The sequence below is a fragment of the Argiope bruennichi genome, chromosome 3, assembly GCF_947563725.1.
Source record: "Argiope bruennichi chromosome 3, qqArgBrue1.1, whole genome shotgun sequence".
Lineage (NCBI taxonomy): Eukaryota > Metazoa > Arthropoda > Arachnida > Araneae > Araneidae > Argiope > Argiope bruennichi.
In genome coordinates this window covers 52,201,528-52,217,440 of record NC_079153.1, presented here as the reverse complement: position 1 = coordinate 52,217,440, position 15,913 = coordinate 52,201,528, and the positions used below count along the sequence as shown (strand labels likewise).

The 15,913-nt window shown below is 26.6% G+C and overlaps 1 protein-coding gene across 3 annotated transcripts in view; it reads right to left on the bottom strand.

The window, feature by feature from the left end:
• Nucleotides 1-7,610: 7,610 nt before the first annotated feature.
• Nucleotides 7,611-15,913, bottom strand: part of LOC129964144 (GRB2-associated-binding protein 1-like) — a 29,373-nt gene continuing 21,070 nt past the window's right edge. For 2 of the 3 annotated variants that reach the window (XM_056078845.1, XM_056078844.1), the window contains exons 4-7: nucleotides 12,738-14,075; nucleotides 12,393-12,477; nucleotides 8,911-9,058; nucleotides 7,611-8,480 (exon numbers count right to left, since the gene is read on the bottom strand). In XM_056078845.1, the coding sequence (XP_055934820.1) occupies nucleotides 8,277-8,480; nucleotides 8,911-9,058; nucleotides 12,393-12,477; nucleotides 12,738-14,075 (1,775 nt within the window). In that variant the 3' untranslated portion in view covers nucleotides 7,611-8,276. The remainder of the gene's footprint in view (nucleotides 8,481-8,910; nucleotides 9,059-12,392; nucleotides 12,478-12,737; nucleotides 14,076-15,913) is intronic. The other variant, XM_056078843.1, reaches the window with a different exon arrangement.

The following is a 15,913-nucleotide window of genomic DNA, read 5'->3' as shown; positions in this document are numbered from 1 at the left end:
TAAAATTCGATACATAGAATTAACATTTACATTCCAGGCACTTTTCAAATTTTGAGCCAAATCCGAAGCAAACAAGGGATTGACCGCCTCTCGGTCTGTATGTACTTTCAGAAACAATTAAACATAACTTAGAAACGCAATGACTCAAATATATCAAATTTGGTTAAGGATTTTCAATAAAAGTGCTAAATTCGCGTCAAAGATTAATATTTCGTAACTATTGTACGCCAATGCCATGCAAGGCGTTCTCTGCGACAACACCTTTTATTAGAGAGTATTCAAGAAAGTTTTGGGAAGACCATTACCGCAGGTAATTGTTATTTAATCCCTGTTTTTGAAAACTATTGTTGATGATTAAGTTATGAAGATTCGGCTTATTTTTCTATATTAAGTAGGCTTCAGTAACAAAAATGCTTTTAATCAAATTTTTCAGAAAAAAAAAAAAAAAAAACTTTTTTCCCCCTTTTTCAACTTACAATTGAAATTTAACTTCAGAATATGAGCGTGTTTTTAATACTGCTGCTCTTTTTTTGTAATATAACTGTTATGTATAAAGAAGGAGACAGAATATTAAAGAAATGGATACGACAATAAACAGTGAAGTGAAAGATTTAAAAAATTATATATAATCAAAATTTAAACTATTTTGCCGAAGAAGTCAATTTAACCAAGTTATACAAAATATTTAAGTGAAAGTTTTAGAAACTATTAATCTCGACAAATCGACTGGTCATTCCAGGCGTCTGGTAGTTAATAAATGTTTCTTTTACATCTCACAAGTTTTCCAAATACTTGCATAATTCTTCTTTTTAAGATAAAATATGGGATACAGTTGAAAACTGAAATTATAGTTGAATAGTGAACAAGATATAAACATAGTACTTCTAAATGCATATATATTAGCACATACTGATATTTTTTTCATTTCTCCAAACCACTCGTTCCATACTTTATTATTAAAACTGATATTTTTGGATGTACTTATCAATTCATAGTGTAGTTGATAAGGGTAGATGCAACAAACTTTAAGCGTTGATCAATGTCCGATCGAATTTCACTTCAATATTATATGATACTCAAGAAATACCCTTAAAAGATGGGGAGGGAACAAAATTTGCTGTAAAAGTCCAATTTGGGTGTTGGTTTCTCTGATTGGCTCTACTTTTAAGTACAATTAAAGTAAATGTATCTTGATTCTCCAATTAGCATCAATACCCAATGTATGCAGTGCATAATTTCCTCTCTTTTTTTTTTTTTTTTTTGTTTCATCACATACTATACAAAACATAGCTTTTGTACAAAGTTTATTTTTAATAAATTTTTAAAAATGAACAGCTTTTTAGGCAATTTTTCTGTTTTAAGATAATGGTCACATTGATTTACACAACTCAATTTAGGCAACTATTTTAAGTTCAATCTGAGCAATTTTTGAATAAAAACCAATTTTATTTTTAAACTAGTATGTTAATGACACTATTATAGTAAACTGTAATGCCAAACAAGTTTCTTCTTTCAGGATATAATAATATATTTTGTTTCTTACTCTATATACAAGGACTAGCAGTCTTTTGTTAAAATGTTAAGTTAAAGATACTTAAATGGAAATATTTGTTATCTAATTGCAGGCATGTAGCACTTTCTTTTAAAATTGTGTCTATAAACAAACATTTATACTGTTGCAACAAAAGTGGCCCATTTTATAGCCCAAACATTTAATTGAATTCGAATTAAGTCTAAACTCGATAACCCTCTCTATTACGAATATGATTACAATTTCAATTTACTTAAAGAATATTTATATTTTATTACAATAATAAAAGTTGCTTTAAATTTTTTATTTATTTATTTTTATTATTTATTTCTATATCTTTACTTAATTTCAAAAGGAGTTATAAAACATAATAATATAATTGTGAAAGAATTTAGCTATCAATTTATATGAAAGAAATACTACGTTCTCTTACAATTATATTAGTCTTCGTTGTTAAACACATGATTTTCTAATCGTCATTAGCTTTTAAATGAGAAGAAAGTACACAAAAGAAACAAAATATCAAACATAAAAATACATTTTAATAATATATAAAACTGTACACAATAAGTGCATTGAAGCATAAACAATAAAAAGCTAAGAAATACTGTAGAAATAAGAGATAGCAAAATATGCTTTCATATCTTTTAAGCCACTTTTATATACATACATGTGTGCTACATTTCACTATAGTCATATTTAGTCGTTAATATTTGATCCATTCTCCAAGCATAAGCTCAGAGATATAAATATAAATTAAATGCAATTATTATTTTTCTAAAAAAATGCATGATAATGAGTGTTTATTGCAAAATGATAATGTACTTTACAGGAAAATTCATCAATTGGCTGCTCATGAATGGCTAGGAAACTGCATGAACATATATATTAAATAATGAATGTGCAATGCAAATGCTATTCTTTTAGGACGTTCGAATGAGGATTAACCAGATTAGAGAATGGTGATCATACTGAATTTAATGTTAAATATTAAGGGAAAAAAATATATATTTATAAATACCCAGTCTGATTTCAAACATATATTACACTTCCTATCACAATTAAATCTAATACTGTAAAATCACTCTTAACCAGCAAAATCAAAATAATGGTATTTTTTGTAGATATAAATTTATATCAGAATTGCAAACCCATAAATAAAAAAAAAGTTAAATGAGATAGTAATTTAGTAATATCCTTGCCTAGAAATCAAAAGTTACAATTTGCATTCATGTAATCTTAAGTTCAAGGAATTTCATTCATTTTTTATTTTTACAAATAGCAATGAAGGCACTTATACACATAATTGCACCATAAAATGAAAACATTGTATGCATTCAATAATTAAAGGAAATGAAATTTTTAAAAACAGTTCGGAGGAATGAACTTAATAAATCTTTACCAACAAATCTATCAATGAAAAGATAATTAAGATAGTTTTTGACAAATTGAGTATATTTTGTATCAAGGAGATGCATATGCAATTTCTTTGATGAAAAATTTTCAGATCGGTGGATTCACAGTGATGGACTATTGTCATGGCCTCCCTATTCAGCTGATATTAAATAACTCATTTTTTTTTTCTGGAAGAATCACATTTATGCTAAAAAAGCTTGCAGGGTGGAAAAATTAAAAATATATAATCACGACAGAAATGACAATTGTGACAAAACTTAAACATATCTGGAAGAAAAATGACAGACAGAAAAGGATCAAGTTGGTATGTATTGTTAAAAAATTCTTTGAACTTCTAAGATTCAGTAAGCTTTTTTTTTTTTAAACTATCTCTTATGTGTTATTCATAGAAAATACTTGCCAAGTATATAATTAAAGGCACTCATTATATCTTTCCATTAAAAAAGGCACAACTTTCATGTAAAATTATGTATTTATAAAAATACTGTTAAATTCTTATTTTCTGAAATATAAAATTACATGCATTTTGATTTTAAACTGGTTGTATGATTTTCCACAGTAATTATCTAAGTGTGGCCAAAGAATGGAAATTTGTACTGCATATTGGAATTGCTATTGATGAAATAAAAAATAATGAATAATTTAAATTCTAGAAATATTTATTCAATAGTCTCTTTTCTGGCATTGCCAATCCTTTCATTGCTGGACATGAGTGATTTTACAGAATTAAAACTGCACTGATATGTTCACTATTTGAATTGTTTAAAAGTCAAATTTACATATCATAAATCATTAACATTTTGATCTATTTAGATAAGATACATACAATCTATTTGAAATTAGAAATATCATACACACAAGCAAGCATATAGTTAAAATTCAAAATTACCTTTTCAATGCAGCAATAATCTGACATAATTTTTTTTTTTTTTTTTTAAATTTAGAAAAAAAAAAATGAAATAACAAAAGTTCTAATCTCAAAATATCTTCACAAATTATTATTTCAAACTATTTTAAAGGAGTTCAAACATTTTCATTCATAGCAAAAGTGAAAATTCATAAATAGTAGAATTAATGAACTAGTCTTATCAAGCAAACATATTTTATGGCACAAACAAAAGAGAACTTATTATATTAACACAATATAATCCAAATAACACATTTGGTCATTTGATCATTGCCAATGAGCAATAAACATGTTTATAAGTTGGTTAGTTACAAAAGTAATAAAAATGGAAGAAAGTATTATATAAATGCATTTTTTATGGATATGTGTAAAAGAAATACATGACACAGTATAGAAAAAGAAATACGAGTACTTTCATTTGTCCCTGAAGAAAGAATGCCAACTTTATATATGAGATGCAAGTTTACCTCTGCAGTTACTAATTAGTATTACATTTTTTTGAGAAAACACATTTAAGATTTTTTAAAATTAAAATTTATACATTACTTTTTTTTCTTCTGGCATTATAATTTAAGGACCATTAACTACAAAACCAAAATAAAGGATACCAACCACTGTTTTGAGATTTTAATGAAATTCACTATCATATGAATATGCAAAGAGTGTTACAACTGTCAAAAAGGAGAAAAAAAAAAAAAAACTTCTATAATGAAATGAGCTAGACAACTAAAATTATTTATCTTTAAGCCAAAATTGAAGATTATTTTTTAAAATGAAATTTTAACCTAAGGAAAATTTGTCAGCCTACATACAAAGCATATCACAACTAAAAAAATTCTAGATGAATGAAATTTAATACAATTTTTTTCAATAAATTTTTGAACAAAAATCTTCCATTGGCCAACCATTTTTTTTATAGTATATTCACATATATATGTTTAGTATAACTTAAAAATGCAATGACTTAAATAATTGAAAACTTATATGTGGTTTTTTTCAACTAGAATTGACACAATATGTCAAATTTTGATGTAAAAAAAAGGCATTAAAATAATACCACAGTATATAATCAATATATGGAGTTGCCTATTGTGACAGTCTGACACATAGAATACTTAGAGGCATTACTGCTTTCACTGTTACGCATATGGGGAAATATAGATTCATGTATTTATGAACAGACATACTCTATTGTTTTAGGACAGAGTTGAGGGGAGAATATTCTCATGGGTTTTTCTTTGGAATTCTTAATATTTTGGTTTAGACAGTGCTGTATATACAGAAGTTTTTTATATTTTATAATATAAAATTCTTTAAATCTATTTTCTACTCGCATATTTCTTCAAATCTGCATTGAGTAATACCAAGAAATTTTCAAATGAAGCATAATAAAATTTAAGTTCCCAGTAGTAAAGCCTTATTTTTTTTTAAATATAGATTATGGAAATGTAATATTGTTAGAAGGGTAGGAATTAGAGAAGAAAATATATTATTTAAACCCAAGCATTGCATATTAAATTGAGCTTTGCTTAATTGCTAAGATTAAAAGTTTATTACAATCATATATTTAAAAAAATGTATTTAATACATTTCAAGACACATAAGACAGATTAACCCTGCTGAGATTTAACATCACATTTAAAAACACATCAAGACTTGAATAGAACCAGCCTTCAAATTAAGAAGACTCAAAAGAGGCACAAGAAAAATTTTTATAACGAAGAATTGAAGGAAGACAGACTGTACTTTAAAATATTATTTAATTTTCAAATAGAAGCAAAATTGTGTATAAAATTTTAAAAGAAAAAGTTTTTAAAAAATCGAATAAAAATATATAATATTTTAAAATGATGAATTATAACTAACACAAAAATAATGCTGAACATATAAAAATTTATTAACACAGAATTGAGATTTAAATGACTGATTAAAAAAAATGAAATAACTTTATCACAGCTCCAATTCTCTCACACTTTCAAGGCATTCAGCATAAAGGTGAATTATTTAATAAGTTTATTTACACAGTACACTGTAGGCACTTGGTGATTCTATAAAAGAAAAATCTCTAACAAATTAGACCTCACTAATTACCAAATATTACCTCACTAATTTGTCACACACATATATAGATATATACAGATAAAGTTATTTGCAGATTTAATATATGCTTAATAATGCAAATCTACTCTTTAAAACCTTTCAATCAGCACATAAATTTTCTTTAACAATGTGAACAAGTTAATACAAGAATAAAATCGATTTTCTAGCCTTTAAAGCATTAATAATGCAAGAAAAAAATAAATTGCTTTAAAGTTGTGCTTCAGAACATACATTTTTATAGTCTGAATAACAGTTATCTAAAAAAATTACTTTCATGTAGTTTATATTTTATACATAAAAGTTCATAACACCAGCATTGCAACATGAAAAAAGAAAGATCTTATAAATCTATAAATTTAACACTGAAAATGCTCAGAAAGAAAAAAACTTGCCTCGAGTACATATTTTTTTGTGGTTTATATAATGAATATGACATATTCTAAATTAAAAAGATAAATTTGAATAAGTTTTTTTACAGAAAAAAAAATTTAAACCTAGTTATTCTAAAACAATCAATCACAGTAAAGAAAAATGAAATTTGATGATTAGAAAATAACCAAGAAGTAGTTTTTTTTTTTTTTTTTTTTTTTTTTCAATCACTCAAAAAATCTTAAAAGCTTTAAAAAAGGTAAATAAAAAAATGTTTCAAGTTATATTGATCTATACAGAGAAAATTTTCATGTAAATGGCGATGCCAAAACATCTCTGCCACATAAAGGAAATTTCAAATTAACATTCTTTTTCAAGATTAAAGGCACTATTTACTTTGAAAAAGAGATAAGTTTAATTGATGCATAGGTTTATTCAAAAAGTGTTTTGATAGTAATAATAAAGTAATTAATAATAAATTCAAATATTTATTAATTATTAGCTTATATAATGAATAGTGAAAAATATAATTACAATAGATTCTTTAGAAAACTGTTAAGTACAACAACGACAATTAAAAAAAAAAAATATATAGCTTGTAACACAACAGATATTTTAAGAAATTTTGGAAAAGTAAGGCTATTAAAATAAGGAATAAAGTAGATTTTTTTGTACAATTAAAAATAAACGAATGCAGCAAATAAATTTAAATAATTTAAATTTAATAACATAATTTAAATACAGCATGTTCAAACTGGATTTGAGGGATTTTCTATAGGGTGATAAACGGCTGACTGGGGAGTGGAAAGGGTTAAGGATTCTTAAAAAATAATCTTGCTACCTTTTACAATAAACTTAAACAATGCATGTAATTAATATTAATATGTTTTGATAAAACTCATATTAGAGAAAATAATTTTTTTATTTTGTAAATAGTTTATCATTTTCTGGTTAATTGCTTCTTAAAATTCCAGATTTATATATCTTGCATACTTATAATATATTTTAATTTTGCACCATTTTTTTAGGTTTTTTTTTCTAACAATCATTACAAATTAATAGTAAAAGAGCTTCGTCTGGATTTATATGCAAATATATTTTGGACAAGAAGGTTAAAACTCTTAAATATATTTAACGTGTAAAATAGACAAAAAAGAGCAAGAAATTGAAAAATCAAGATGACCTATTAATCCAAGAAGAGTAAATAGACATTCAACTAAATGGTTGATATTTTGATGCATATTGATTATTGTTTGTTAATTTAGTTTCCAAATATTTTTAATAATACAGTTTTAAAAAATTACGCTTTTATATTCATACTAAAAATATGTTTAATTCATCATTATAAATGTTATGAAATCATTAAATTAAATTCTTCATAATGCCAATACCAAAAGTACCCTAGTTTTAGTACATTATGAAATGAGTGAGAAATCAATTACAAAATTTCATTTTTATAAATATGAAGGCGTTAATTAAATAAAAGTTTAAGAATAGAAACTAATAAATCTGTTATTAAAAATATTTTGTAAAAAAACAAACAAACATCAGAATGAAATGAAAAAATGATTTGTTTAATGAACACATTCAGTGATGATCTAAAAAAAGGAGCTGAAAATGAAAAATTATAATTTATATATTCTGATAATGAGTAAAAATGTCAGGCCCATAAAAATATTAAATGATTCAATACATATCATTTAAATATTTAAACTTAATAATGATCATGATTGAACAGCACATTTTATATTTAAAACACGCTTCAGTAAGACCTCATGTAACTTTCATAAACAGTTGTAACATATATACATAATGAAGAAATAACATGTGCTATTAAGGTCAAATTATTTGCAATTGCAAGACTAGGCGTTTTTCAGAAATACGTCAACACAGCATTTGCTCACTGAGTTTTATATTAGGGTCTATAAAATAAAAAACTAAAAGTAAAGCAGTTCATTGAGATTTCCTATATGATTCTTCTACATTTTGTCTCATTTCATTAAAAGCCTTAGTCTTCACAAAATCAACTTTTTTATAAACAGTGGATGCAGAAAGTCGATCAGGCGTTTTCGGACTTGGAGATGGTTCAGAGTCAAGGTCCAAATCCAAATACTGAATTTCATCTTTCTTCAAAGGGGCTTGAAAGAAATGTCTAGCCTGAAATTAAAATATTAATGAAATAGAGCAATTTAATTTATAAGTCGCTTCAAATGTATCTAAAGGTAGTTGACTAATATAAGATGAAGTTAAGAATGCCACTTATAATTATTAGGTTACATTAATTACTACCATTAAAAAACAAGTAATTAAAAAAATTAAAGAATTAATATGCAAAGTACTTAACAGAAAATGCTAGATAGAAATCAAAATGAAGTGTATCTTAGTCTCTGTTTGAGAAAAATACAGATATTATAACTAATAACTTCTCTTCATTAAAATGCCAGTTATTAAATCGAAATTTATCTGCTCTTAAGATGTACATCCAGATGCATATCCAGACATTAAAAAACTGCTATATAATATGATATCAATAAAATTTAATAAAATTGCATGATTAATTTCTGTGTACATTAATAAATATATATACTTGTTCGTCATTGGATGAATTTCTACGACTGCCATTAGAATTTATTCCTTCATCATCTGATGCTGTAGACATTTCTGGATGATGTCTAAATCGATTTGGTACTGGTGGCATGCCATTTACAGAAGATGGAGTTGGACTAGGAGCAGCTCTGTAAATTATGATAAAAATTAACATTATAAGCATTAAAAAAAAAACTGTGTAAGATAATTGTAACTGCAAGAATGAGAGAGAAAACTGTAACGATTTCTATAATAATGTATCACTCAACTAATATATTAAAGATTTAATAACATTGAAAAATCCAAATTACTAGTTATACTTTGCTATTAATATTAATCCTTTCAGACAAGAAACAGTTTTGGTAATAGTGGTAATGACAGTTACTCTTAATTAAGAACAAATACAGCAGCCATTATTATTTAAACTAGTATTACTTACAAGGGGAGGGCACGAGGTTGAAAATTCAGTTTGAGATGAGATTTAAGGTAGTATACATTTAGAATATTCACTCATGAAAATATTAATGAACAATGGCTAAACAATTTTGAGAAAATGGCCCTCAAACCTTCTGCATAGCTTATATACTAACAATGTGTCACCGTCGTCGAGGCGCAAAGAGTATAGTGGTTAAGATACTGGCGTAGTAAACAGGAGAAACGAGTTCGATCCTGAACTAGCATATTTTGCTTTAAAAAAATTTATTTCAAATTAATTTAACAATTTACAAATAGTTTTAATTAATATGTTTTTCATTTTTTATGCAAAAATAAATATTTATTCTCCTAATACGTGGATTACAATTCAATTTTAGAAGAAAAATCATTATAAGTATAAATGCATGTTGTTAAATATTCAGAATTAAATTAAATTAAGTATTTAAAAATAATTTCAATTAATATAATACACACTTTTATTTGGAAAAAATAAATGTATTTTCTCTTAATACATAGGTTATAACTTATTGAATTTTTAAGCATTAAAATAATTATAAATGTAATTTTAACTATAAAAATATTTCAAACTAAATATTTTTAGCTGAAAATCAATAAATCTTTACAATTTTTGGATTTTAATAAAGATAAATTATTTAAAATAACTCCACGAAACTGTACTTATATCGAGATTTAAAGAGAGCAGCAGAAATAACAAAATTATATCCACAAACACTCAAAATGTTAATAATCGAAAAGAAAAACTAGAAAGCAGGTGTTCAGTTATAGAATGTTTATGCAGATGGTTCAAAATTTTTAGTAACATACGATATGCTTTGTGCGCTGCCCGATTTTCTGAAGAAAAACAAAGAATTTTTGAAAGTAAATTATATTTTTAATCGATTCTTTTAAGGTTTTCCTTGTGGATAATCATTATTTATTAATTTTGCAGGATGTCAAAATATATCTATTTTATTTTAAAGATTTTTACGATAATTATCATTCTGTCTCTTGTATGTAATAAAAAAATTAATGAAATATTTTTATGATGTCAGTAATTTAATTAATATTTAACATCATTTAAGTTATATAAGTAATTATTTTTCCTCCTTAAAAATAAAATTATAATTACAGATTTATTTTTAAGAAAAATTTATTTTTATAACATTAATTTTTGATTGATAAAAGAGTGATATGTTAATTGAAACTGTCTGTAATTTTATTTAAATTATAATACAGGTATTAAGAGAAAATATATTTATTTTTTCCATATAAAAATGAGTATCATATTAATCGAAACCATTTTTAAATTGTTAATTTTATTTAATTCTGAATATTTAAAAAAAATGAATTCAAAAAAAGATTTTTCTTCTAAAAATTGAATTGTAATCCACATATTATGAGAATAAATATTTATTTTTGCATAAAAAATGAAAAACATATTAATTAAAACTGTTTGTAAATTGTTTATTTGTAAAATTAATTTGAAATAAATTAAAATTAAAAAAAAAAGCAAAAAATGTTAGTCTGGGACCGAACTCGGGTCTTCTGTTTGTTATGCCACTATACTATTTGCACCTCGACGACGGTGACACTTTGTTAGTATATAATAGCATATAAGCTATGCAGAATGTTTGAGGACCATTTTCCCAAAATTGACTGGCTGTTGCACTTTAATATTTTCATGAGTGAACATTCTAAATGTATACTACCGTTAAACTAAATCTCATCCCGAATTGAATTTTCAACCTCGTGCCCTCTTCTTGTTATACAGATTGTTAGCCTGAAAATAATATCCTGGATATGATTGCCACAGATTAGCAAATGAAAGTTGTAATACAAAATCGCTACACATTCGCAATGCGCTTAAAGAAATGGGGGGGGGGGGGAGAATACAATTTATATATTTATAGTACATTTTAGATACAAATATATAACAACATTAAAAGTTTTGCTACATTGCAGTGGGATCTTCTGTTTCTATTATGTTAAAACATTCAACTCAAAACTAATCACTAAAATGAGTTTGAAAAAAAAATAATGATTCATTAACAGAAAAAAAAAATGAAATACTAAATAAAAAATGATGCATGAAAATATTAGCAATAACTTTTAAGTGAAGGGAAAATATTATAAATCAGCATAAAAAAATGTAATAAAAATGTGAATTTTACAATTCTATAATTTTTATTCATGCTTAGTTTCATTTGCATATTGATAGAGTAGCCACTTTAAAAATTAAAAAAAATGTCTCTGTTAATGGACACCAAAACAGTTAGGGATATTTTTAACTCCTTTCAGCATTACAGATGGTTTTGAATGTTTTCATTACAGATGAAATAAGGCATAGATGATTTGCTGGAAGATTTTTATAGATGGTATAAATTGATTTTCTAAAGAATAATAATAATAAAAAAAAAGGCTTTTTTTTTTTTGAATTGCACAAAAACTTATTTATCTAGGCTGCAAAATAGCAAAAATTGTTAAGGAATACATATTTATACATTTTAAAAGATATAAATGATGATATGATAAAACACAATAAAAATAAAACTGACAACTTTCTTTTTGCAGGTTCTCCTATGTCCTTAGTCATTAAGGTTGCTAATTCAATTAAACTTTTCTCTAGCTAATATTTCTGATTTTTTTTTTTTTTTTTTTTTTTTTGCATCCTATAATATTAATAAAAATTTTAAACCAGTTTTAGGGCACCTTTTTTCATATTACAATTTACAATGCATTTCTTGAAGATCTATAACAAGCCAAAGGAAGAAATGATTTATTTGATAATTCCAGAATTCATCATTTGTACGATGTTTTGATACAAATGCTAAAACTAAGCCATATATCACACTGAACAATTATTTTTTAAAAATATTTAATACACTTTTTTCCTTCAAAACCAGAGAATGAATAATAAGGAATGTGAGATGAAAAAATCTACAATTTAGCTTAAATAAAAGATGATTCTGAAATAAGTATATAAAAACAAAAATTTAAATAATCAAAACCATTTTAAATATTAAAACTGCAACTATATAGATATTTTACCTTGGTTTTCTAAAACTTCTTTTATTAGCCTTTGTCCTAGAACGACATACTGGGGGTGGTTGAAGAGTCAAAAAGCTGAATGAGCCTGAAAAACATATAACAAAAATTTAATTTTTATTCTACAAAAATAAAGCTCTATTTTAATATCAATAATTGATAAAATTAGAACATTTTCAAATTCCATTGATATATAATAAATGAACTGATATATCTTAATAAAAAAATTCTACAGTAAAATTCCATTCAATCAAATGAGTGATTAAAAAAATAATGCCTACATACATGAATGAAAATGACTTCAAGTAATTTAATTTGACAAATAAGAGAAGTTTAAAACTATTTTACCTTGATCTTCATTGCTCATGATTCGCTTTGGCTTTAATTCTCTATTAACAGCAGGTGGAATTTCACTTTTAATAGAGTTAACTAATGTAGGACTAGTTGGTATGTTGGCATAGGCACCAATAGCAGATGGACTAGGTGGTGTCGCAGCATCACTACTGGATTGAAGACTTCTTGCGCAATCTGCACTTAAATAGTCATCAGAAATTAAACTGGGTCGATACTCATAATTGAATATTAAGTCTTTGCTATTAAAAAGTCCAGGTGGAGCATTTGTATAAGCATGTCGTCGCCTTCTTTCAGAGGTACCAGTGTTTTGAGGTGGAGGAGGAGGAACAGCTGCATTGATGTTATCTTCACCACGAAATTTGGCCACATGTTGTGGCTGAGGAAAATCATACATATCATCCATTGTCGCCTCCTTAGCAGTGGCACCTTCCACATGAGCAGTTTGCAGGTTTTCCTGAGCTTCTTCATTTTTTACACCTTTACTAAATGCTCCTTTAGGAGGAGGAGGAACATCATAATTGGGATCTTCCTTATGTATTTGATGCGGAAGCTCAAAGTTTTCATATCTGTGTCTCTCTCTCAGTTTAGAAGGTTTTGGTGGTCTTGGAGGAACTATGCTGGTTTGATTAATGTACTCAGCTTCTTGAAACCTGCTTTGTTGTTGTTGCTGTGTCTCAGGAGATGTTTTCAAAGATATACTTTCAAAATGATTTGCTAAACTTTGAACTTTCTTCTGCGGTTGTTTAATCTCTTTTATGGACCCATGAAATGAAGGTACAACATCATACACATTAACTTCTGATGAAGCACTAGCCTTCCTTCTTGGTACAGTGCTGCTAATGGGGAGAAAGGCATCATCTGGATATGTTTTCCAATTGACTTTTGGAGGTAAAGTGCTAAAAACGTCAGAGTTTGGAGAAGACAGAGAATTTGATTTCACATGTTTTGGAAATTTGTACATTTCATCACTATCAGCATCTTCTGATACATGATTTGTATCAATGGTATTGTGATTGAGAGGTTTTGGATGATCATAGAATTCATCTGATATGGGATTGGGCATAGGAGTCCAATCGCTTTTTGGTGGTGGTGGTGGAGGTTCCTTTGGTACATCACCAAATCCATCTGATGAATTAGTAGACTGGCTAGTATTTAATTGCACAAGACCGTCTAAAGAAGAAAAGTTACCATTCAAAACGGGTTTACCAGTATAGCATTCACTAATAGGAATATATGGGTTAGAAGAGCTCTTCACTGCTGTTAAGTTTGAGCTTGTTACTACAGTACTAGGATTGGTAGAAGTAGAAGAAGGATCCTGTGGCATTAAAAAATCTGAAACAGAAAAGAAGTAGTAAGAAAAAATATGACTTCTTAAATGATCATGAAACAATGCAATATTGCGGTACAAAATTTGATCAAAATTTTAGATATTTTAAACTACATTTATTTTATGTTGAAAAATTTACTACAATTCATACACACACACACACACACGCACACACAAAGATAGATACTGCTACTAAATAGATTTATACATATTAATGTATTGCTTTAATGTATTAAAGGTCCCTTTTGTACTTGTGCGTAAGAAAAAGAAGTCTAAAAATAATTCTAAGAATTCAACTTTAACACTGTAAAAACAATAAAAACATTTATATATTGATTTTAAAATTAAAAATAATTAAGGTTCTATTTGAAATCAATAATATATGAGGGGAATGTAGATAAGAAGGTCACAAATAGGTCAATGACATTTGCTCAATAAATTAGAAATATAAGGGTAACCAAATCACTCTAAAAACAAACCCTCTGATCTAAGACACAAAGATATACTCCACTCATTTGCAACAAATAAAATTTTTCAGATTATGGAAAAAGCATATTCTTTTAAGGAAGAGGTAAATTAGGTTGCATTGCTGCTATCCAAATAGTTTCCTATGAAGCATTTTAGATGCATGTGCTGTGCTATACATAGAAATTTATGCTTTACAATAGCTACTTTAAATGACTATATGACAATCTCCAAATTCATAGCATGTGCAAAGTGAGAGTATAATCTCAAAAATGAAGAAAAAAATTTATGAAGAAGAATTTTAATTAAAAAAAAGTCATTAATCCCTTCCAATAAAATCACTAATGATATATTTTATACAACTAGTTTTTTTCAGCCATTCAATTAATTCATTTTTTTTTTTTTGTATAGCTAGGTTAAGAATTTTCATATATATATATATATATATATATATATATATATATATATATATATATATATAATGATATTTTAAACTCTTAATTTCAATTTAATTAATTTCCAAGCTTTTATCTTAAATTAGCCCATAGTAAGTTCATTCTCTTATTTCGTGATCCAATTCCACTGTCTCTACTTAATTAATTCAAGAGAAGCTTGTTAAATTGCTGAATCAGCTAAAAGTCTAACTTTCCCGCACTCCGCATGAAGAGGCAAAATACCGCTGATGAGACAAATTCTTTTTTAAAATCTCCCTGTGTTTCCCTTACCTCCTCCGCGTGTGTAACGAAAATCCATATCGAAATCTCGCAATATATTAGCACTGTAAAGAAATATTTTCCCTATCAAAATCATAGGTTATATAAGACCGGGGATAAAATGTCCAAGAGCTTTTTTATCATTCCTTTTCTATGTCGTTCTGTGTGCTCATCGCTTGTACATATGCCTGCTTCTTCAAAATGAAATAAAACGACGTCACGAAATTAAAAGTATCTTCAGTGTCTTCAAACTGCATTCTGCAACACATAAAAATAATGCTTACATATTAAAAAGTCGACAGGATTCGAACCTGTGCGGGGAAACCCCAATGGATTTCGAGTCCTGTCGACTCTTTAATATGTAACAAATTCGAATAGGAAAAGTTAGACTTTTAGCTGATTCAGCAATTTAACAAAGCTTCTCTTGAATTAATTAAGTAGAGACAGTGGAATTGGATCACGAAATAAGAGAATGACCTTACTATGGGCTAATTTATGATAAAAGCTTGGAAATTAATTAAGTTGAAATTAAAGTTTAAAATATCATTACACACACACACACACACACACACACACACACACACACACACACACACACACACACACACACACACACACACACACACACACACACACACACACACACACACACATATTCAAATGAC